Here is a 26,015-nt window from a genome sequence, read left to right on the forward strand (position 1 = left end):
TTCGGCGACGAAAGTCGTTTATCTTTGGGAACATTGTGTCACAAATCGGAGATACTACCGGGGAGTATTTGTTTTTACAAAGAGAGATTCTATCTCGACATGATATAATTATTGAATTTATATCGATAAATTATTCAATCATCGAGTTTTATTTTTCGATAATTATTTGATATTCTCACAATATAAAAATTTTTCAACACGGAGAAGATGTCCGTCGTCGCTATCCATTGGAGTAAATGTTGGTTTGTCGCTGTCGTGGATGGATTCATCGATTATGGAAACCGAGTTGAAGTCTTCGTCGGCGTGAATTGGGCATTCTTGTTTGGTTATTTGATAATTCAATTTCATGAAGTTACCATTGTAGCCATATTTTAACGTGCTTAAATTTTAATTTCGATTCCGGTATTGAATTGATTAAATTTTATTCAATTATTTGTTAATGTTACTAATTAAATTTTATTTTATTTACAAGGTATTAATTGAATAAAGTCCATTCACTACAAGAAAATATTATTTTTGTAACGAAGTTGTTGATGTGTTTTTTCAACAATAAAAAGTAAAATTCGAAAATAGGAAATATCTTCGAATTTGATAGATGAGTGCCTGAGATTAGGAATCTCTAAACACTATAGAGTACATAAGTAAACTAGGAAATTAAAAACTACATACTGGAAAAGTAAAGTGGTGATCCCCAAAGGCAATTCTTTTGAAGTTTTGTCGATTGAAGATCCTTTTTCAGAACAGACCTGAATCCTTAAATAATCCCTTGAAGAAACGGTTTGAACCGTCGTCTGGTCGGTTGCAGCAACCGCTGTTCAACCGCCCAGAAAATCCTCCTCTGTCAACACGTGTGTTAACCGACTCACCAACCGCTCGCGCCAGTTACAGCACTCAACTGCTCAGCCGACCGCCTCTGAACACTTTTCTGCCTCAAATGGGTGGCTGGCCCGACCGGTTACTCAGCCGCCCAAAATAACCCCTGATTCCTTAGACGGACCACAGGCCAACCGACCAGTCCATATACTAATTGGTCGCTAGACCGAACGATTCATTGGTCGCTCAATCAAGCGACCACCATCCAATCTCTTTAATCGGCTGAACAACCATCCGTCCGGACGATTCATTGGTCGCCACATCAAGAGATCACCACCTGGTCCCTTCAGACGGCCGAACAACCATTCGTCCAGACGATTCATTGGTCGCCTAAACAAGGGACCACCATCTAGTCCCTTCAAACGGCCGAATAACCATTCGTCCAGACGCTTGATTGGTCGCCCCATCAAGCGACCAACAGACCGCCCTTTCAAGCGACTGAACTACTGTTTGACCAAGTGACCAACCAATTGATCAGGTGACTAACAGGCGACTAATTAACAGACCTTTCTTCGTCCGTCTTCCTTTTGTCCGACCTATATGCCACCCGACCAATCCAAAGACTAACTGGTCGCTAGACCAAACGATTCCTTGGCCGCCCCATCAACCGACCACCATCTGGTCTCTTGTCTGACCACGTATCGTCCGTCTCATTCTTCTTCGCCCGACCTCACTTGGTCCGAACTCCGCATAAACCGACCTCTATATCAGCCGACCTCCGTATCGTCCGACTCAACCGACTGCGGACCACCCGACTTGCTCAACCGACTTTGGACTATCCGACCTATTTAACCGACTGAGAACCAACCGACCGCGGATCAACCGACTGAGAACCAACCAACCATGGATCAACCGACGGCGAAACAGCATCCTCTGGTCGCTTTATCTCCTTAAATGGACGGCTGGTCCAACCGACTTCCTTTTGACTCTGCTACCATACCGTCTTACCTTGGCCCGTCCGTGGGCCAACCAACCAACTTACTTTGGTCGGATTGCAGACCAACCGACCAACTTCCTTTGGTCAGACTGCAAACCAACTGACCTGCTTATCCGACTGCGTACCATCTGATCTCCTTCTTCGCCCGACTTCCTCTTTCAACCGACCTCTGGGCCGTTTGGCTTATATTCAGACCCATCCAGAATCCTACTGCCATTATTAATTATTATTATTATTTTTTTGTGCTCAACAGAAGTATTTTCGTCCATAAATCTACTTTTTTTCGTTGCAAATGACATATAAGGATGGAATTATGGATGAAATTGCGTTAACTACGTGAACTTTAATAACGGAATTTTGTTACAAATATACTAATTTTCTTGTAGTGATTGATTCACAATATAAATTCACAACAATTTCTCGTATAACAATTTTCATTTTCCTTAGTAAATTTTTTAAATTTGAATATAGTTAATAAATATAAATCAAGTTAATTATAAATAAAAAATATTTATTAATTATATTTTATAAAATTTTATTCTCTATAAAAATATATTCATATGTATAATATATTTTATTAAAATATAGTATTATTTAAATTTTTAATTATATAGGTAAATTTTGTTTTACTTTAAAACACTAATTTCATCCTCGCTTTTATTTTTATTTTTTACATTTTCTTTATTACTATATCGTTTTCATTATACTTGACCTTATTGTTCCAATATTCGAAAGCTATTGAGAGTGCTTAGTTGATTATTTTTAATTTATTTTTTGGAATCGTAAATATTGAATAACACTATAAAATAGATTATTTTTATAGGGATCGTGAATCTTGGATAATATTGAGTATGTTCATTTTATTATCTCATTTTCTCTATTTTTTCGTTTTAAAAAAATAAAAAATTAAATAATAATGATATTTAATAAAAATTAGTTTATGTTTTTTTTTTTCTTTTTATTAAAAATTTGCACGAATTGTATAGTAAAAAATGAGAAATATATATATATATATATATGAAGTGGACAATTGCTTTCGGATATGTTTGGTTTGTTTTTCGTGATTTTAAATTTTAGTTTAAACAATAATTAGAATATACCATTATGTAAAATAAAATGATATATTTTAATAGAAAAAAAAAACCAACTAAAACAATATAGAGTTTACCAGTCATATATATATACTTTTTCCGTCCTAAAAGAATTATACTCCTTCCGTCCCAGAAAATATGGGACTATTACTGTAGATATGAGAATTTAGGTAAAGTATAATTAATAAGTAATTAAGAAGTATATTAGTAAAAATAATTATTATTTAGTAAAATAATTATTGATTAAGATTAAAATAAGTAAATAGTTTAATTAAAATTAAAAAAATTATAAAATTTAAAATGCGATTAAAGTGCATAATTATATTTTCAAAAATAGAAAGGACAAGTTATGTGATATGGACGAAAATAGAAAATAGGGACAAATTATGTGAGACGGATGGAGTATTATTTTTCATTTTTGTATGTTTTAAAATAAGAGTCTTGTTTCTTAATAATAGTAATTGTACTACTTACCTAACATAATAAATATATTTTTAATTTACAATTTATTACATAAATATTACTCCCTTTCTCCACTTAATAAGTTTACATTTACATTTGCGTCATTGTACTTAACATTAAAAATATCTTTATATTTGTATAATTTTTTGTATAAATGTCATTTTATTAGTATTATAAGACACTCGTAGAAGTATTTTTGTCATTTTTTCTTAATTTGTGTAACGTTTTGATATAATAATTAATATTAAAAAATAAACACGCAAAAAGTAAATGTAAACTTTACAAATTGACGGAGGAAATATTATTTTTATATTACACAATACTAATAGAAATATTTTTGCCTTTTTAATTTATTTGTACTATATACTAATATAATACTAATATTAAAAAAAATCTCTATGCAAAAAAACAAACGACAATCTTCTTTCCGAAAGGATTGAGTATATATTTTAGTTTGATATTTTTAATTTCCAATAATTATTTAATGCATCTTTATATGAAAATTTAATTATTCTTTATAGTCTTTATATATTTAAAATTATTTTTGCGCTATACATTATTTATTTAAAAAGCAAATACATATTTTTTTATTTAAAATATGACATAAAAATATTTATTTTATTTGAAATATTTCGTTTAGTACTTATTTACATTATATTATACATCTTAATATTTTTTACAATACATATTTACATCAAGTTAACCATTATTTTTATATTCAATCATATAGTAGTATATTTAAACCATTCTAAAATCTCAAAATATAACTGCAAATTAATCAAATAATTTTATTCGATTCAAAATTTATAATTGTGAATTTGAATATAAATATTCAATTCAATCTAGCTATTAAATTTGATTTATACAATCCTGTATATTTCAAAATCAAGAGTTAGTTTGCCCGATATTGTTTTCAATACAATTCTAATACTCTCTCCGTCTCATTGAAAAGTTATCATTTTTTATTTTCGTCCGTCCCAAAATAAGGTTACTATTTCCTAATTTAGTAATTGTACTACCTACTTCACATAATAAATACTCTTTCAACTTACAATATATTACAGAAATGTCATTACTTTTATATTACACCATACTAATAGGGGTATTTTTGTCTTTTTTACTACAATCAAATATAATACTAATATTCAAAAATTTACGTGCAAAAAGCAAACACCATCCTTGTTGCGGGACGGAGGGAGAATATATTTTATCTTCACATAAAAATCAATTTTCAATATAAAATAACTTTTTTATATTATCGAGATAATTTCTTATACTTAATAGTATAAAAAAAAAAATTCAAACCAAAATACTAAACGAACACACTTTAAATATAATACTCCCTCAGTTCATTAAAATTAATACAATTTGATTCGGTACGAAGATTAAAAAAAATTAATATTTTATTGAAAAAGTGATAGGCAATTAGAGGTATTTTTGAAAATTTATTTAGAAATTAAAATAAATAAAGAGAAAATGTAATAAAGTTAGTAGTATTTGTTGTAAATAAGTGCTAAATAAAGAATAATAATTAAATGTTGATTTGTTGACTTTATCAAAATTAATAATTGAATAAATTTAGCAGACGAATTAAAAATAAAAATAATAATAAATTTGGCGGACAAAAGGAATAATAATAATAATACTCTCTCTATTCCATAGCCATTATTTTTATATTACATAATATATATAGAGATGTTTTTATCTTTTTTATTATAATCAAATATAATACTAATATTAAAAAAATTATACAAAAGTAAACATTACTCAATTTATGGGACGGGAACGAATAATAATAATGGGTTTATTTTTTAGCAAAATTTCTCCAAATTTTATAATTTAAACTCTGCATTTTTTAAAAAACAAATTTATATTTTTTTTTACAAAATATTGCATTAAATATTATTTTCGTACCAAACTCATCTAATAAACCTAGGAGGAATATACAAACTATATACTCTCTCCGTTCTATAAGAAGTTTACGACTTTTTATTTTTGTCCGTTCTAAAACAAGGATATCATTTTCTAATTTAGTAACTGGATTACCTACTTAACATAATAATTATCTTTACAACTTACCATATATTAAATAAATATTATTATTTTTATAATATATTATATTAATATAAGTATTTTTATTTTTTTACTATAAATTAATATAGTATTAATATTTAAAAATTTAAATGAAAAAACAAAGGATGTCTATGGTACAAGTATGATGGTGATAGGTGGAGGATTTACACGTGTCGCGTGATGATAGGTGGAGGAGTTACACGTGTCGCGTGAAGAGAACCGTATAGTGCATATAGATCCTTGTCCACTTCCCCACGCCAACTCCGCCGTCTCTTTTACGTACTTATATATATAAACACGCGCCCGCGCGTATACTTATCGTCCTTGTCTGCACCGCCGCCGCCGCCGCGGGAAAGATGATGGTAGGGCTTAGCGTTATATTGGAAAGGCAAAGGGCAAATTCCGATCATCATCATCATCCGTCACCACGTGTGATCAGCAAAGCCAGCACGTGCCTGCAAGTGATAAAGTCACCCGGCGGTGACTCACAGCCGTCGTTCTTAGGGTTTCTCGACCGCTGTTTCCTCTGCAACCGAAAACTCTTGTCCGGAGAAGACATCTACATGTACAAGTAAGACATAATAATAATAATAATAATAATAATAATAATAATAATTTATTTATTTATTTATTTATTTATTATATTTGTTTGTAGATTAAATTATTCGTTAATTAATGGAAACAAATCACTGGAGATTAAGAACGAAACAGAATTACATATATTCTATTATTATTTTAAAAAATTACTAATAAAAATAAAAACAGAAAACAAAACTGGGGTTTAGTTATCGAGGATGGATTAATTTTTGGGCAGTCAGTATTCACGGTTGGTACGGTTCACTTAAAAAAATAATATATTTGTAACGGAATTTCGTCCCTAAAGTTTACGTAGTTAACGTAATTTCATTCCTAATTCCGTCTCTAATATCATTAGTAACGAAAAAAATAAATTTAGAGATAAAAAAATTTTGTTATCTTGTAACGGTTTTTTCCACTAGAGTTGGCTCCAGCGTGTTCTTAAAGACTGAAACTATACCCTATTTTTAGTTTGTTATTTTATTATTTTGAATTAAAATTAATACTATTTTCGTCTCATATACCGTGTTTGCTACACTGTAGACCGGTATTTTAGGAGATGTGTATATTAGTAAAATTAATTATTCTATAATATAAATAATTATAAATTAAAATTAAGATAACTAATTTGTTTAATTAATTTTTTTAAAAAAATAAAAAGTTTAAAATGAGATTAAAATATGTAATTATTTTTCAAAAAATGAAAGTGACATGGTATGTGGGACGGGTAGAAACGACAACGTGAGCATGGTATGTGGAACGGAGGGAGTATTATTTATTATTTATTATTTATTTATTTATTAAAATATACTCCCGCCATCTCATATATATATCCATTTGTTTTTTACATAAGTTTTAAAAATATTAGTATTATATTGATATAAAGTAGAAATAAAAGTAAAAATACTAAATTAACCCTATTAGTATTGTATGATATACAAATAATGATATTTGTGTAATATATTATAAATTGAAAGGATATTTGTAAGTAGATAGTACAATTATTTAAAAATATATATATTTTATTATGGAACAGACCGAAATAAAAAAAAAAATTGATAGATTATTAAGAGATAGAGAAAGTATTACTATTAAAAAAAAATTCAAATCTAACGTCTCATTTCAAATTAATTTTAAAATTTCAAGGCACAATGGAACCAACACTTGTAATTACCAAAAATTCTAATCAAGGAAGCAAAGTTATTATTATTATTATTATTATTATTATTATTATTATTATTATTATTTTAAGTTGTAGAATTAGGATATATAAATTGGTGATTTTTTCTTTTTAATATGACATAAAATTTATTGTTACTTTACTTCAAGTACGTTTTGAATAAACTCTCGACTGAACTCAATAAAATTGTTAGGGTGTGTTTGTTTGTGGATTTTAGGTTTTGAATTTGAATTTTTGAATAGTAAAAAGTTGAATTTGAATAATTGTTTGGTGTAACATAAATAGAGATTGATGTGATATTTTGAATGTAAAATAAATTTTTAGTATAATATAAATAACTAAAAGTAATTATTTAATGTGATTTTTTTTTAGAAAAAAAAGAATTTAAATAATAAAAACATGGGGTAAAACTCATAGAAGAACACAACCTTAATTCAATGAGGCACGGAAAGTGTAGACAATATTTGATGTATAAATTAACATTGAAAAAACGCTTTGAATCAATAATATATTAAGATAAATGATATATATTTAATTGATAATACTCCCTCCGTCTCACTGATAGGTTATCATTTGTTATTTTCGTCCATCTCAAAATAAGGTTATCATTTCCTAATTTAGTAACTGTACTACATATCTAACATAATAAATATACTTTCAACTTACAATATAACTTTTATATTACACTATACTAATAGGGGTATTTTTGTCTTCTTCACTACAATTCAATATAATACTAATATTTAAAAATCTACGTGCAAAAAGTAAATGAGACTCTTTCAATAAGACGGAGGAAATATATAAGAATAGTTTAAAAACGAATTCTTATTGATTTCAAAATATATGTTATATTAACATAGTCATTTCATTTTCAAACTAATGTCCTATTTTTCTATTTGAAATGTCCAATAATTATTATTGTATTAACAAATACTCTTTCCGTCTCAATACAATAGTCTTATTTACCATTTTTGTCTATCCCAAAACAATAGTCTCATTTTCATAAATAACTATATCACTATAAAATTACCTTTACTTTTTCATTATTATTACACAATTGTTATTACTTTTTACACTAATGCACTCACAATGACAAAAAAGTTTTTTACCTGTACTTTTTATCCACTATCAATATAATATCAAAATTTTTTAAATCTCGTGTCAAACATAACTCAATCTATAATTTTGGACGGAGAAAGTAATAGATTTGTCCATTTATAACTAAAAGGTAATTACCTCAAAAGATTGGGGTAATATATATATGTATATATATATGTGTGTGTGTGTAAAATAAGAACAAATAGATTACAATAAGTTATGATATGATTAGTTATAATAAGTGCTTTAACTATTCCGTATGTATATATATATATATATGATTTTATGGTTATTATATAATTATATTCCCTCATTTTTGCTCTAGGGTTTGATTGGTTGAGGGTTTGGATTTTGAGTTGGGATTTGAATAGTAAAAATTTTGAATTTGAATAGTTGTATGATGTGATATAAATAGGTGTTGATGTAATGTTTTGAATGTAAAATTGATTTTTAGTATAATATAAAAATAAAAAATAAGTGTTTGATTTAATATTTTTAGGGGGAAAAATGGGATGAATATGGAAAATCTAATACAATCTCCCAAACAAACATACCCTTAAAGTTCTCATTTACCTATTGCGTTAATGTATTAAATTTTAATAATATTATTTTATTTATATAATTTTCTGCACAAAATATTCAGTTGAAATGATTATCTGTCTATATTTAATTTTAATAATTTGATCATTAAGAGAGATCCATTAGTGTATATATATAATACAGAAAAAAAAAATTTATACAATACAAAAACTTAAGGCTGTTTTTAGTGTCTTAAACATAATAATAATAATAATAATAATAATAATAATAATAATATCCAATTTGATGTTTGAATGAAATATTGGTATAATAATTTTATTTAAAAAAAAAAAGGAAATATGAATAGTAGAAAATTGGATTGAGAACTTGAGATAGACTTCAAAGAAACACAATTTGGTTTTCACAATTTTAAATAATTTTCAATTAGGTTTTAAGAAATATTCAATCACTTCACTCAACATTTGTCAAATGAAACAATTTTTTATAAATATTATTAAAACAATACAAATATACATATATATTAATGTATATTGGTGTTTTTGTTTGGGGATTGGATTTTAAATACACTGTTTATTTCATTTTTTCCTCTAAAAAATATCAAATCAAACACCTATTCTTTATTTTTTATATTATATTAAAAATTAATTTTACATTCAAAATATCACATAAACACCTATTTATATCACATCATACAACTATTCAAATTTAAAATTTTTACTATTCAAATCTCAACTCAAAATCCAAACCCCCAAACAAACAATAATCTCACTTTCATTTTTGGTAATTTAACTCTTGATTTTTTTACAAAATTCTTATCATTTTTTTTTTACAATAATTACATAAAGTAAGAGTATTTTAATTTTTTAAAATACTTTTACACTCATTATCAATATAATATTATTGTTATTTAATTCTCTTGCTCATCCCAAATGTCCCTGTTGTTTTGTCAATTGATGTGTTTTGTTAGTGTTTTTATTACACACGTTTCTCCAAAAATATTACTTCCTCCGTCCCATGTAATATGGATGTATTACTGTAGACACGAGAATTTAGGTAAAGTATAATTAGTAAGTAATTAAGGAGTGTATTAATAAAAATAATTATTATTTAGTAAAAATAATTATAGATTAAGATTAAGACAAGTAAATAGTTTAATTAAAATTAAAAAAATTATAAAATTTAAAATGCGATTAAAGTACATAATTATATTTTCAAAAATAGAAATGACAAGTTACGTGGGACGGACGAAAATAAAAAATATGGATAAATTATATGGGATGGATGGAGTAATAAGATTATATATATTTATTATTGCAAATTATCTATACTTTATATAAAAAAATAAAAAAAAAATTCTTCGTACTATTTTTGAAAAAAAGTGCACCCTATGTGTTTAAATCAACTTACATAAGTAAGGAAGTATTCCCTCCGTCCCATATAATATGGGTGTATTACTGGAAACACGGAAATTTAGGTAAAGTATAATTAGTAAGTAATTAAGAAGTGTATTAGTAAAAATAACTATAGATTAAGATTAAGATAAGTAAATAGTTTAATTAAAATTAAGAAATTTATAAAATTTAAAATTTAAAATGCGATTAAAGTGCATAATTATATTTCCAAAAATAGAAAGGACAAGTTACGTAGGACGGACGAAAATAGAAAATAGGGACAAATTATGTGGGACGAAAGGAGTATTAATTATTATTTACATATAATATTTTTAATCCCTGCACCAAAATTATGATTTGTTTAGCTGTGGTTGAAAATTAATTTAAAATAAAGTATTGATTTAAATTTTTATTTAAATAATATTTTATTGTGATATTTTATAAAAAAAAATCATATATTTTTATTAAAAATTATACAAATTAAATAATACTAATTTGTATTTGAAATTATAAAAGACAAACCCTAAAATATATATACTCCAAATAGCATTGAGGTTTTGTAGTAGATTAAAAAATAATAGTATTTTATTAGTTAGTAGAAATGTGTCAGAGATTTTGATATTTTTGTCCTTTAACTTTATGTACAAAATAGTTGTATGTGTAATATTTAGGTAAAAGTTAAGGGTATTTTGATATTAGTGTATGATTACTTTTATTAAAATAAAAATTGATACTTTGAAGTATGATGGACAAAAATGATAAAAATAATACTTTGAATTAAAATAAAGTGAATATGTAAGTGTCTTAGAGAATATATTTTATGTAGTATTTTATTTTATTTTATTTTATTTTATAATAGTTGTTAATGGGGTTTTAATGTGAAGTTATTATTACTACTATAATATAATCAAAATTAAAAATAAAATATTTGAGTTGATATTTTTTAAAAGAAAAAAAAAAAGGTACTCTCTCTTCGTCTGCCTCGGTCATTTTTATCTTTTGCGTCATTGTATTTAACATTAAAAATATCTATATATTTGTATAATTTTTTTTTTGTACAAATGTCATTCTATTAGTATTACAAGATACCAATCGAAGTATTTTTGCAATTTTTTTTTAATTTATACTATATTTGATATAATAATTAATATTTAAAGATCAATATACAAAAATAAATAAAATTATGAGAACCGGACTGAGATAGCATATAGTAAATAAAATAAAAACTCAAAAAAAATAATCAAAACCAAACAAAGAAGCCCGCCATTATACTCACATAAAAGGTACCACCTTTGATGCAGAGGGGACAAGGCATTTTGCAGCGTGGAGTGCAGGTACAAGCAGATTTCTATGGACGAACAAACAAACAATTGTACCACCCGAATAAATGGTTGTACCAAGGGATAGCACGCCGACTCTCCTCCGCCTCCGTGTAAATAACATGCTTAGTATTGTTCATCTATATTTGTATTTTGCATTTAGACAGTAGTTGAGTATTATTTACTGTACAATATAACAGTACATATATGTTTTTATCTTATACTTTCCTTTGTTATCCGATTGTGTGCTCATTTGACCGGACACGAGTTATAAAAAAAATATGTAAGAATATGAATTTTTACTTTTTTTGGTAAAAAAAAAATGATATTTTTTTACTAAAAATTGAAACAGAAATAAATTTGGATGACAATAAAAAAATGTATATTTATTTGGTCGGGTATGAATTTTAATAAAAATGGATAATAATTAATTTTTTTAATAAAAAAATAACAAAAGCATAATAATTTTTTCACTTAAAAAAACATAAATAAAAATAATAATAATAATTTGACGACGCAAGGTGAATTTGTGGGCTATTTGAGCTCACATTCAGTGTCTTAAAATTTTGAGCTCTTTTAGGGGTTTTTTTGAAAAAATGTCATGGCTTGCCCAATTATTTTTTCTCAGTACGATCTGAAAATATGTATTTTATTTATTTTATAAAAATTAATTTTTATATTATTCATACAATTTTCTATATTTATATATTAAAAAAATTAAATCAAAACACTAAACAAATAAAACCCTATATATAAAGCAAAATTTATTAATATATGTACTTCGTTCATCTAAAATCATGCATGTTTTTTAATGAAGGAATATAATTTTAAGAAACATATATTAAATTTTATTTTATTAAAATTTAATTTCTTATTTAAGTTTTGATTTAAATTTATTTTAATAATATTTATAGAAAAAAGGTACATTTTTATTGAATAAAACCAAATAAAATTTAATAATAAAATAAATAATAAAAAAATACTTTTATATCAATTATAAACAAATTTTGTTCATCGACTATAGAGATATAATTAGACAATTTTGACTTAATACTAAAAATAAAGTTAGAAGTATGGTGAGTTTAAATTTAACTTGTAATCAAACATAATATCCATAATTTTTGATAAAAATATAAGTTTTTATAAATTATATAAAAAATAACAAATATTACATTTATTAATATTTTTACAATTTTGAATAATTAATAACAAAATATTAAAAGAACTCAAAATTTTCAATTTTGGTAAAGATAAAAAATTAGAAAAAAAAGTATATATTTAATGACAAAAATGTTTGTAGTCTTGTAATATTTAAAAAAATTGAATTTATTATTGAGGATTATTAAAATACTATTAAATCATTTAGTTTATTTTAAATATTTTTATAATAAGTAATAGGAAACAAACAATTTTGGTCAAAATAAAACTAAAATATATCAATATTGGTCCAAAAATATAAAAAAAATATATATATATAAATTTTTTTTTATGACATGGGAATCCGCAGCCGAAAAAAAAATTATCTTAGTTTTATTATAAACAATTCAATATATTTTGGTTCAACTATTCCAGAACTAATGAAAATTATTGATGTAGACGGTAGATGACTTGAAACAACACTATCCTATACAATTAACATGATCATGATCATGTTGTCACACTACCAACTATAATTCTACACTACCGTGTATTTGTGTGTTTTGGTCTAAAATTTCATTTGTTTTGTTATATTTTTCTTTTAAAAATGAATATTTTGAATTGAGAATAATTGATATTGTTATAATAATAATAATAAAAAAAATCAGCAGTAATATAAATATAATTAAAATATATCAATCTTAGTTTCAATATAATAAAATCTATCGGTATATTTTTTTCAATAAATTAAAAAATAATAATATTTTATTGGTGAGTGAAAGTGTGAAATTGGCTTTTTGTGTTTTTGTCGTATAATTTTTATGTGTAAAATAATTGTATATGTAATGGTTTTGATATTTTTGTCATATGACTTTATGTGAAATAATTGCATGTATAATAAATATATTTGTAATTAAGGTAAAAATTAAAAATATTTTTATATTAATGTATAATTAATTTTATTAAAATAAAAAATAGTTAAAGATTGAAAAGTAGAAAAGATACGACGATTAGATGGTGTTTCAATGTAAAAACCAGCAACTAGTAAACACGTGACAACCACGTGGGCTACCGACTGCCGGTCCAGCGTGCGCACCGTGCCTTGACAACAAATCTATGTACCGTACAAATCAATATATATATACAGGCAGAGAGAGAAACCGAACTTCGAAACCAGGAAAAGGCGCAAAGAGAAACAATGGGCGAAGAAAAGAGCAAGCTGGAATCAATCAGAGAATGGGTCGTCGAGCACAAGCTTCGTACCGTCGGTAACGTCGATTCGTTTCGCTCTTCGTGTTTTGTGTCGATTGAATGATTTGTTTGGTTGAAATTCGATTTTATTTTATTTTTCGAGAAAGGGGCGTTGTGGGCGAGTGGAATTGTTGGATCTATGGCGTATAATTGGTCTCGCCCCAATATGAAAACCAGCATCAAAATCATTCATGCTAGGTACGTATTTATGCTAATTTTATTTGTTTAATTTCAATTTCGTCTGTATTATAAATCGTATTTGTGTTTTACTTCCGAGAAATTGGGGTTTTTCCTTTTGGTTCTTTATAGTTCGACTGTTTGTATGAATTGAGGCTTTTGTTTTGATGGTGATTGTGTTCTTATGCGATGAGCATTTCAATTTTGTTTCTAGGGTAATTTTGTGTATTAGCAATCCTTTTTCCAGAGGGATTTGGAGATATGTATTAGCTCTTGTTCATCAATTGAGGTGTATTGATGTTGATTTTTTGACCTTATGAATTGAAAATTCTTATTGATTAGGATTATTGATTAAGTTTCCAAAAATTGATGTTATATGTTGTTGAAGAACATAGTTCATATATATGTTGAACATTATCTGCTTTACGACAGCTTTATAATATAATTCAATGACTTTCTTGTACCCTTTTATAGATACGACACTATCGTTGTTTAACATATACCTTATGGAGTTCAATTCTCATGTTTCAATAGCACATTTCTGAAGTTATCAAATTATACAATTGCAATTCTATCTAATCACCGATAAATTAAAACTTCAATCAATTAACTTTGTTGATTGCATTCGGTAGGGGCTTGTTGGGAATAAAAACCATAAATATCAATGTATTAAATGTGTGTGTATGTTTGTTTTCTATATGTAAGGGATGGGAGCGGTTAGGGTGCTACCTAGTCGCAGATTAGCAACTATTTTTAACGATGATTGAATCAAATCAACACATGCTAGCTGAATTATTATCATGTACTGTCAGTTAAATGTTATGTATTTGTGCTATGTTAATATTGCAACTTGTGCCGAGATCAATTATGGAATGTAATCTGTGGACTATTACCGTATGCTGTCAGCTCATGCAATGCATTTATATTATAATAATATGTATTTTGCATTGAGATCAATAGTAGTATGTGTTGTGTAGTGTAAGAGAGATTAAATATACATGGTAACGTATTTGTTGGATATCATGTGTTCTTTGGGGGAGAAAGCTCGTGTAAATTAGATGAAATGCATTCTTTTAGGGTGTGTTTGGCTGGGGGTTTGGATTTTGAATAATAAAAAATTGAATTGGAATAGTTTATAGTGTCATATAAATAGTTATTGATGAGATGGTTTGAATGTAAAATTGATTTGTACTATGATATAATAAATGAAATATATGCCTTTGATTTATGTTTTTTATGGAAAATTTTGGTGAATAATAGAAATCAACCAAAATTTGGTGATCGAACTGCATAAGAATATACATGCAAGAATTTTCTCGTTCTTGTTTGTTTTTCAAAGCTATTTTGTTTGTTAGAAGCATTTCTTCAAAGTTTATTAACCGATTCTTATATTTGTCGCTGGCATTTAGTATTAGATTAGCATAGATCTCAGTAGCCAATTAATACCCTTTACATCTAAATCCCGGTTGAGCCTTTTTACTCGATCCATCACAATATTTCATCGAAAATGTAACGAGATTCCATTGGATTTCCTTGGCTGCAATTTGGTATCGATTCAAAACTGTCTCAAAATTATCAGTTAATCTAGTTGCTTCGTCGTTCTAAATGATTCTCGAAAAACCAGGTTGAACGCTCAAGCACTTACTCTCGCCGCATTGGCTGGCGCTGCCATTGTCGAGTATTACGACCACAAATCCGGAGCAAAAGCAGAGCGCGTGGCGAAGTTTCTGGAGATGAACGAAAACCGACACAGGGACTAAGTCATCTTCGACAAAATCGATAATAAAGGTTGAAATTCATATATACATTGAAATTACATATTACTATATCATTAGTAATTTTCAGAATGACCCATACATCATATTGTTTCTTATGAACAGCATTTTTCTCGGTGTTTTTGAGGTAAAATAGAATCTCGATACTTTTGTATCGGAGCCATGCTCCCGCCTCCTCCGTAGGTCGAATGTAAGTTCTATTTTTATGACAGTAAAAGTTTCTTAATTCTAGCGATGACAAAAATTTATATCCGACTCTTGTGCTCTATTTGCCCGATATTTTTTATTGTTTGAGGTTTGCAAATAGTTTCCGGCGAAGAAGCAATTAGGTTGAGGTATTCGATTCTCGTTTAAGATAAAACTTGATCGAAAACTCAGGGCATTTTATCGATCGATTTCTTTTATCGTTTAAGTATAAAATATTTATTTTTTCTTTTAGTAAGTATAGATCATGTGATATACAATCTTTAGCATATAATGTATAAATTGATAGCATAATGTAGATTCAGAATAATTCTTACACGATCGATTCTTCTTTGTTCACTTCGTTATATTTTTTCAATTGCGATTCCTAAAAATAATAATAAATAATACAAATTACATATTATAAAATTCAAAAAGTAAAAAAAAATTCAAATACTCATTCATTACAAAAATTTAAAATATTTAATTTAAAATAATATATTTAATATTTTTGACGCAACTCTTTCTATTACTCATTAAAAATACATTTCTTTTATATTAAACATAAAAAATCAAATCCATCTATAAAAATGTTGGCTTAACAAAGTCATACTTTTATGTTAATCGAATATATTAAAGTAAGTTTTTACTATTAATTTTATTTAATAATCCATAAATATTACTACTATTATAATAATAGTATTTCGTCAGTATGTGAGGATCATATTTATTTTTTTTATTTATTATTATTGTATTTAATATTAAAAATATATTTATATTTGTATAATTGTGTTTTTTACAAATATCCCTTTATTAGTATTATAATTCAATAATGAAAATATTTTTATAATTTTTTATTAATTTGTATTATATTTTGATATAATAATTAATATTTAAATATAACTTGCAAAAATCTGATGAAAGGTAGTACTATTATATTATTCCCTCAATCTCAGCTAATTTCCCCTCTAATTTGTGACATAAAATTTTAGGTATTATATAATTACTAAATAATTAAAATGTGAATTATTAAAAATAATTATAATATAATTAAAATGACGTATAATTTTAAAATGTCATTAGTATAATTATATGTTAGAAAATAAAAAAAATAAATTATATGATATGACCCGAAATAAAAATACGGATAAATTACATGGAACGAATACCAAATAAATTAAAAAATAAAATAACATACAATTCAAATACAAACACTTCAAATCATTGTTCAGTCCTTGTTACGAAAGAATTATTAAAATAAATAAATAAAAGTGACACAATAACTAAAAAGTAGAGGACAAGAGACGAACGCCTTTACCAAAATCATTTATATATAATAATAATAATAATAATAAAAGCCAAGCCTCTGCCCTGGCCCTGACCGACCGACCGGAGATCCAACTATGATTGACGACCGCCGCGCCGGACCTCCCTACGCCGCCATCCTCGCCGTCGTGGTAGTGCTGGTGGTGCTACTTCCGATGTTCTTCGGCGACCAAGGCGAGGCCATTACAGGCTTCGTCGCCGACCTCCTCACCCCCATCGGCCTCCTCCTCCTCCCTATAATCCTCCTCCTCACCATCCAGTTCCTCTCCTCCGACACCGGATCCTTCATCGCCGCCGTGTTCTCCGGCGGAGAGCCGAACACCATACATCGCGCCTCCGGATCTCCAATCGGCGTCGCGCTCTTCCTAATCCTCGTTCTGCTGCTTCTCTACAACCGATTCTCCATCTTCGGCGGCGACGACGACTCTGGCGACTGACGGTTCTCCGCCTCCGCCTCCGCCTCCGCCGCCGTCCGCTTCCTCAGCCGCGGTTAGTTAATTCTTCTGCTATTTTCTACATTTCCGTTCCGATTTCGATTTCAATTTTGGTTTTTGGGGAAATTTTACAGATTCGTGAATAACTGAATAGTATTTGGTAGCTCTAGCAGCCATGGTTGTACGGATGCCTTTGATGTATGCTGGGGGAATGACATAAATGCCCCTGATGTGATGTGGACTGTTTGGCTGATATTTTATTTCAAAATTTTGCCTTTTCCCAATATATTCCGCGTGATTTTTAATTCCGAGGTTAAAATATTACTAATAAAATGAGAGGGAAAAAAAATCGATATTAATACCTAAAAATAATATGTGTTACATGCATGATGACATGTGTTATTGATGTGTAGATTCCATATATTAACACACGATTTTATTACGATGACTAATCATCATCACTAAAGCCTATAAATAGGCTTTGCTTGGTATTGAAATAAAACACAACAAAAACTTTCACTTCTATCAATATCTATTTCTTTCTAAATTATTAGAAATATTATGTCTATACACACATATTTTTATACATATATGCTTATATATATATATATATTATTAGTACGAGTTGTAAAAATTTTGTCTAACGAAATTTTTTATTGAAATGCTGCTCCGTATACAAAAGAAGGCGTCGAAGTGCTGCAAAAATTTTGCCCAAATCCCGTCTCGAAACAAAAAGAATATATCAAGGTGCTGGGGAGATTTTGCCGAGCTTTTTGGTAATTACTTAACTATTTTCAATATAATTATGACTAATATAACAAAATTTGAAATTCTCCCACTGCTGGCTATTATCGGAAGTAATTGTATGTCGTGATGGATGTTGAAATACACCTTAAGTTTATGGGGCTTGCAAAAACAATAATTAAGGAGAATGAATGCACAAGCCGAAAGCGTGCAAAATAATGATTTTTCTTCGTTATCATATTGATGAAACTCTGAAAATCAAATACCTTATAGTAAAAGATCCATTTGAATTATCGACAAATTTAAAAAATCGATTTGGCAACATGAAGTCGGCTATATTGGCAAAAGCAAAATACGCATGGCAACACTTGCGATTGCAAGATTTTAAAACAATTGTCGATTATAATTCTATGATGTTTGAAATTACGTCCCAAATAAAATTTTTTGGTGAAAATATCATTGATAGAGATATGTCGGAAAAAACGTTCACCATGTTTCATGCATTTAATATAGTTTTGCACCAATAATATCGAGAAAGAGGTTTTACTAATATTGTGATTTTATTACTTGTTTCCTTGTTGCTGAGTAGAATAACGAATTATTATTGAAAAATTACAAATCAAAGCCAATTGGTGCAAGTTCATTCCCTGAGGTGAATGTGACTCAGTATTTGAGCAATATGCCTAGATACAACTGCGAACGAGAGCGCAGACAAGGCCGTGGACGTGGATTTAACCGTGAATGTAGAATGAACAATAGACATGGAACCATCCGTGGTCGTGGTCGTGGCAAGTTTGTTTCGCATAATTACCGTGAGGGATGTTTTGATGAACAAGAACCAAACAAGCCCCTGAAGCAGCCTCAAGATGATATTGGTCAAAGTTCTAAGAAAATCAAGGATAAGTGTTATCGATGTTGGATGACAAAACATTGGTTCAGAACTTGTCGCTCAAACTTTTATTTCATAGAGTTGTACTAGAACTCCTTGAAGCAGAAAAATAAAGCACCTGAAGATGCTAAAACCCCAGAAATTGCCAATACCCCATAAATGAAATTCTGTGCTTCGGGTGTTTTATTATTTTGCTTTAGGTGCTTTAGAAAAATTCATTTCCGAGGCATTGGCAATTTTTGGGGTTTTAGCATTTTCAGGTGTTTTATTCTTTATGTTTCATGAAGTTCTTGTACAACTTTATAACATAAGAGTTTGAGCGACAAGTTCTGGACTAATAATGTCTTGTCATTTCACATCGATAACACTTGTCCTCGGTTTTCTTCGAATTTTGACCAACATCATCTTGAGGCCACTTCAAGAGCCTATTTGGTTCGTGTTCATCAAAATGTCCCTCACGGTAATCATGCGAAACAAACTTGCAACGACCACGGTTGGTTCCATGTCCACAATTCATTCTATGTCTACGGTTAAATCCACGTCTACAGCCTTGTCCGCGTCCTCATCCGCGGTTGTATCTAGGCATATTGTTCAAATACTGAGTTGCATTCACTTCTAGGAATAGACTTGAACCAGTTGGTCTCAATTTGTGATTTTTCAATAATAATTCGTTATTCCATTCAGCAACAAGGGGCAAGTACTAAGATTACAATATTTTAGTAAAATCTCTTTCTCGATATTGTTACTGCAAAATTATATTAGAAGCATGGAATGTAGTGAATATTTTTTCCAGCATATCCCTATAAGTGATCTTTTCACCATAAAATCTTAATTGGACATCATTTTAAAACATCATAGAATTATAATCGGCAATTGTTTTAAAATCTTGCAAACACAAGTGTTGTCATATGTGTTTTTCTTTTGCCAATATGACCGACTTAATGTTGTCGAATCGATCATTTAAATTTGTCCACAATTCAAATGAATTTTTTACCATGAGGTATTCCATTTTCAGAGCTTCGTCAATATGATGACAAAAAAAAAATCATTGTCTTTCCACGCTCTCGGCTTGTGTATTCATTCTTCTAATTATTGTTTTTGCAAAGCTCCATAGATTTGAGGTGCACTTCAACATTCATTACTCACGACATATAATTACACGTCCGGTAATAGCCAGTGGGGGAATTTAAATTTTGCTATGTCGGTAATAAATATATTGAAAATAGTTGAGTAATTACCTAAAAATTTAGCAAAAGTTCTGCAGCACTTCAATATATTCTTTTCGTATCCAATACGGAATTTGGGCAGAATTTCTACAGCACTTCGACGTTTTCGTTTTGTATCCGGGGCAGCACTTCAATAAAAAATCTCCCGGATAAAATTTTTACAGCTCGTGCTAATAACGTGGTATATATATAATCACATCATATATTACTATGGTATAATAATATATAGAGAACTTAATAATAGCTATACATCATATGTAAATTTAAATATATATATATAAGTATATCCGTATAAAACTATGTGTATAAATATAATACTTTTAATAATTTATAATAATAATAATAATAATAATAATAATAATAAAAGATAAATTTATAATAATAATAATAATAATAATAATAATAATAAAAGATATTGATAGAAGCTGAAGTTTTTGTTGTATTTTATTAATACACAGCCAAGACCATTTACATGCTTCAAATACAATGGTTGTGATTATATGGAATATACACATCAATAATAACACATGTGATCATGAGTATTTGTTCTGGGGATTGAATTTTGAGTTGAGATTTGAGTATTTGTTCGGGGGTTTGGATTTGAGTTGGGATTTGAATAGTAAAAATTTTAAATTTGAATAGTTGTATGATGTGATATAAATAGGTGTTGATGTAATGTTTTGAATGTAAAATTGATTTTTAGTATAATATAAAAAATAAACAATAGGTGTTTGATTTGATATTTTTGTGGAAAAAAAAGAAATAAATAGTGTAAATTCAATCCAATCCTCCAAATAAACACGACATCTACTATTTTTTTTTTTACGAGTCATAACATTTTAGTACACTGGCAAGTTTCATAGTAATTTTTTAAAATATATATACACCAGATATAATTTTATTGAAATTATATAGATATTTATTTATATACTAGGATTATAAAATTTAATATATTATTATTTTTTATTTAAAAAAAATTAACCATAACACATGAGTTAACTTAAGAGCATGGGGGCAGTTTAGTCAATTCGGCTTACAAGGAAGCCCCACTGTCGGTGGTGGGCCTGGTGGCTGCTCCTTGTCCTTGGGCCTATATATTAATATGTGTGTTTGTTTTATAATTTTAGTTATGGAAAAAATTATTTTTTGTCGTAATATAACCAAAATTCATCAATTTTGGTCCCAATATAAAAAATTTATCAATTTTGGTCTAAATATAACAAAAATTCATTATTTTTGGTCTCATATAACTAAAACTCATCATTTTTTGTTCCAATATAATCAAACTTATCTTTTTTTTGTCCCACCGTCAACAAATCGACGGAAAATGTTGAAGTGGACTTGCAAGATTGTGCAATTTCTTCAAATATAAATATAAGATTTGATTTCTTTTCCCTTCAGCATTTTCCGTCGGTTTGTTGACGGTAAAACAAAAAATAATAAGATTTGATTATATTATGACAAAAAATGATGAGTTTTTGTTATATTGGGACTAAAATTGATAAAAATATATGTATATATATTGAGACAAAAAATGATGAGTTTTGGTTATATTGGGACAAAAAATGATGAGTTTTGGTTATATTGGAACCAAAATTAATGAATTTTTGTTATATTTGGATTAAAAATGATTTTTTCCCTTTTAGTTAAGTGTTTTTGAAACATTAATTGTGGTGTGTTTATTTATTTACTTCCTCTGTCCGCTGAAAGGTTACTATTTTCTATTTTAGTCCGTTCCAAAACAAGGTTATCATTTTCTAATTTAATAATTGTACTATCTACCTAACATAATAAATATTCTTTCAACTTACATTATATTACACAAATGTCATTAATTTTATATTATATCATACTAATAAGGGTATTTTCGTCTTTTTTACTACAATCCAATATAATATTAATATTAAAAAATTTACGTGAAAAAATAAATATCACCGCAGAGAATATTTTATTTTATTTTATTTGAGATTTGGGTTTTGAATTTGTATTAAATAGATGTTGACAATATAATATAGAAATAAAATAAATAAATACTCAGGCCGCCATATTTAGATCCGACTGAGATAAAAGAAAATTATTTTATTGAAAAATTGGGCATAGTTTTGAAATTTTAGGGTATGTTTTTTTGCCCAAAAATTTTGATTTTTACTATTTGGATTCTGCATTTTTCGAAAAAAATATATATTTTTCTCTCACAGAACGTCTCATCGTACATTATTTTAATACCAAATTCAAACCAAATTTTTTTCAAACTTGTCTAAAGAAACAAACCCTTAATATTTAAAGAGCATGAAGATAAATAATGTAATGAAATTAATAAATCAAAACACAAAACAAACTCACCCTAAATTATATAATCAATTATCTTTGTTTTACTTATTTTGTCACTTATATATTTTGAAAATTTTTACACTTTAATTTCGCTTTGATTTTTTTATTTTAATTAAATTAATTAATTATTTTAATTTTAATTTATTATTTTTTTATACAATAATTATTTTAATTAATACTTCATATTTTTAATTATATCTTTTTTATATTTTTGTGTGTACAATTGGATATTATAGGAAAAGAGTATTAATTATAAAAAAAATATTAATATATTAGATAATAATGTTACATCCGTCCTGCCCAATTATGTCACATCTCATTTCTTAGTTGTCATATTCAATTAGTTAGTTTCCAAAAAGGAGAAAGTAAACACCAACAAATTTTAATTTTATTTAAATTTTAACTAATTTAAATTAATTTATTTAGTTTTTTACTCACAATTATTTCAAACTTATTTTTAATTACATTGAATTAAAAATCATAAAGATTAACATATACCAAAAATTTAATAGTAAAAAATTTTAATTTGAATCATTATTAGATGTTATATGAATAATTATTAATGTGATAAGTTGCTATGAAATTAATTTATAATATATAATATAAAAAATAAAAATTTGATTTGAAATTTTTAGGAGAAAAAATTATGTAAATAAACTCTAACGGTGTATTTGGTTGGGAGTTTAGGGTGTGTTCGTTTTGTAAAAATAAATATTATCTTCGTCCGGCTTTAAGGTCCTATATATTTTTTGTCGTGTTGATATTTGAATATTGATTATTATATCAAAATATAGTACAAATTAAAAAAAATGCAAAAATACTTTCATTAGTGTCTTATAATACTAATAGAAGGATATTTGTAAAATAAAAAAAAATTATACAAATATAAAAATATTTTTAATGTTAAGTACAATGACATAAAATTAAAAAAAGTAAATATGAATTTAAGAGGCAAAGTGAATAACACATTTTCAAAAACATTAATAGATTACACACTCATTATTTTCCTAATATCTACGCAATTTTATATCTGTCTGTTCACTGCAATTTTTAGATGAATTGATTGTTTTATATGTGTGAGAAGTTGTGTTAAATAGTTGACATTTTATGAGTTGATAATATATTAAATTATATTAATGTGTGTAGACACTAAAAATATATGTCTAAAATCAATTAGATATCATATATTTTGGAAGAAAATAAAATTCCAATAATATAAATATATGGTATTTAATTATGCAAATATGTTAATTTTTGTACAATAAATAATAACCATTAATGCAAAAATCTGCTTAAAATGGAACATATCGTACAAATATTACGTGCATAAATAGAGCCGTAATAAATTTGGCAGCAAAATAAATTAATCTTGTCAATAAATGAAGTATATAAATTAATATCTTCCAAACAAGGCAATGATATAAAGATCTTGTCAATAAAGGAAATATATAAATTAATATTAATGATATAAAGATTTTGGCGAGAAAGAAGGTGCATAATCAAATCCGTAAAAAATGGAAAACGGCATCCGATGAAAAAGAAAAGATTATAAAATCTTTTCATCCTCGTGGCACCATCCGAAAAGGAAGCCAAGGCCACCCTCCCCTATAAATAGGAGTCTTGGCCAATTCATTTACACACCGAAGTTCATTTGAAGACTTGCGCAAGGGTAGTCTCTCTAGACTCTCTGCAATGTTTTTCATTGTTCTTCGTGTTCTTTGAAGCGTTCTTCGTCAAAAAGTCACCGATTTGGACAAATGATCCAATATTGGTTGACGAATCGATGGAGTTAACATTCTTCGTCGTATGTCCGAACCGGAGGAAAGAAAGAGCCTCCAAAGTCGCTCCCAAAGCTTCAAGATGTTCGTCGCGTTCTTCGTAAAAGGCGCAAACCAGGCCATCTTCGATCCAAAAGTCAAAGGGACACGCCGCCAAAAGTGTTATGGAGCATCAAATCCCTCCCTCAAAGATCAAATTCCGTCGGATCATCCAAAGGAGGCATCAATCCAAAGTCGACGATCAAAATCGCCAACACGGATACCAAAGTTTCCTAAAAGCCGGCGAAGTCAATCCGAAGACCAAAATTCCTTCGGATCAAAGAAGCCACCCAAATCCAAATTGGAAAAATGAATCGACCCGGAGAAAAAAGGACCCGAATTTTGTGTTTATAAAAATATAACACAATTTTTTTGTCTACAGTGTGTATATTTATATTTTAAAATAATATTTATGAGAAATTGTTCCATTGACAAATGCGAAACAAACTGTATATCTCATATAAAAATATCTCTTAAAATAATTTTACAAAACAAATACACAGTTAAAGTTTGAATATTAAAATTTTATGTGATAATTTTAATGTAAAATTATTTTTTAATGTAATACTCTAAAAAATAGGAATAAAAAATGAGAGTTTTATTTGATATTTTTTTAAAAAGAAAATTGTGAATAGTAAATTTTTTTGAATAAATCAACCAAATACATATTTTTTAATTTATATTTAAAGTAATTTATAATATTAAAAAATAGTATTTTTAAAAATAATTACATAAATTATTTATCTAAATATAAAAATTATTTATGTCAAAATAATTTAATATCTATTTTATTTATAAAATATTAAAAAAATAAAATATTGAAAAAAATGACATAATATATCGAAAAAAGTATAATATAATATAAATTAAATATAATTATATAATAAAAATTTATAAAATTTAAAATATAAATTATTAATAAATACTATTTTTATTAATATTATTTTAATTTTATAAAAAAAAATAATATATAATAATAATTTGGTATGGCTAATGAAAATGCATAAAATTGATTTTTTGTTTGATAAAAGAGATTGAAAAATATATAAAAAATTGTAAGAGAATATGTTATGTTAATTAAATTGCAATGCACGGAGTTTAGTGACAAAACCCCATTTGGGCTTGAAGTTATTTTTGGGCCAAAGCCCGGCCCACAAACAAACCGTTCGTTATCTGCAGAGCATC

At 27.2% G+C, this 26,015-nt stretch overlaps 3 protein-coding genes across 7 annotated transcripts; all 3 read left to right on the forward strand.

The window, feature by feature from the left end:
- The first annotated feature begins 5,712 nt into the window (after positions 1-5,712).
- On the forward strand, positions 5,713-11,776 carry LOC127250498 (FCS-Like Zinc finger 15-like). Its single transcript, XM_051273814.1, has 2 exons — positions 5,713-6,007; positions 11,523-11,776. The coding sequence occupies exons 1-2, from the start codon at positions 5,793-5,795 to the stop codon at positions 11,626-11,628; spliced, it is 321 nt and encodes a 106-aa protein (XP_051129771.1). The 5' UTR covers positions 5,713-5,792; the 3' UTR covers positions 11,629-11,776.
- A 2,027-nt stretch (positions 11,777-13,803) lies between these two features.
- On the forward strand, positions 13,804-16,318 carry LOC127250098 (uncharacterized). The gene is made up of 4 exons (XM_051273254.1): positions 13,804-13,945; positions 14,036-14,126; positions 15,730-15,893; positions 15,986-16,318. Exons 1-3 carry the CDS (start codon positions 13,876-13,878, stop codon positions 15,863-15,865), a joined length of 297 nt encoding a protein of 98 aa, XP_051129211.1. The 5' UTR covers positions 13,804-13,875; the 3' UTR covers positions 15,866-15,893; positions 15,986-16,318.
- Positions 16,319-17,256: 938 nt separating this feature from the next.
- LOC127250673 (uncharacterized) lies at positions 17,257-21,229 on the forward strand. Of its 5 annotated transcripts, XM_051274065.1 has the most exons (3): positions 17,257-17,878; positions 18,506-18,599; positions 19,255-20,840. In XM_051274065.1, exon 1 carries the CDS (start codon positions 17,467-17,469, stop codon positions 17,824-17,826), a length of 360 nt encoding a protein of 119 aa, XP_051130022.1. In that variant the 5' UTR covers positions 17,257-17,466; the 3' UTR covers positions 17,827-17,878; positions 18,506-18,599; positions 19,255-20,840. The 5 variants fall into 5 exon arrangements, with proteins under 5 accessions (XP_051130022.1, XP_051130024.1, XP_051130019.1 ...); XM_051274067.1 differs by lacking the exons at positions 18,506-18,599; positions 19,255-20,840 and adding an exon at positions 20,847-21,229; XM_051274062.1 differs by having other exon boundaries at positions 18,506-20,840.
- Positions 21,230-26,015: the final 4,786 nt, after the last annotated feature.

The sequence above is a fragment of the Andrographis paniculata genome, unplaced genomic scaffold, assembly GCF_009805555.1.
Source record: "Andrographis paniculata isolate CXL003 unplaced genomic scaffold, ASM980555v1 Contig37END, whole genome shotgun sequence".
NCBI lineage: Eukaryota > Viridiplantae > Streptophyta > Magnoliopsida > Lamiales > Acanthaceae > Andrographis > Andrographis paniculata.

What these genes read in the sequence shown, in the direction of transcription:
- LOC127250098 (XM_051273254.1), top strand. Translation starts at nt 13,876, where the DNA reads ATGGGCGAAGAAAAGAGCAAGCTGGAATCAATCAGAGAATGGGTCGTC. An exon ending in GCACAAGCTTCGTACCGTCG is followed by an intron (nt 13,946 to 14,035) that starts GTAACGTCGATT and finishes TTTTCGAGAAAG; the next exon opens with GGGCGTTGTGGGCGAGTGGA. An exon ending in ATCAAAATCATTCATGCTAG is followed by an intron (nt 14,127 to 15,729) that starts GTACGTATTTAT and finishes TCGAAAAACCAG; the next exon opens with GTTGAACGCTCAAGCACTTA.
- LOC127250498 (XM_051273814.1), top strand. Translation starts at nt 5,793, where the DNA reads ATGATGGTAGGGCTTAGCGTTATATTGGAAAGGCAAAGGGCAAATTCC. An exon ending in GAAGACATCTACATGTACAA is followed by an intron (nt 6,008 to 11,522) that starts GTAAGACATAAT and finishes CCTTTGATGCAG; the next exon opens with AGGGGACAAGGCATTTTGCA.
- LOC127250673 (XM_051274067.1), top strand. Translation starts at nt 17,467, where the DNA reads ATGATTGACGACCGCCGCGCCGGACCTCCCTACGCCGCCATCCTCGCC.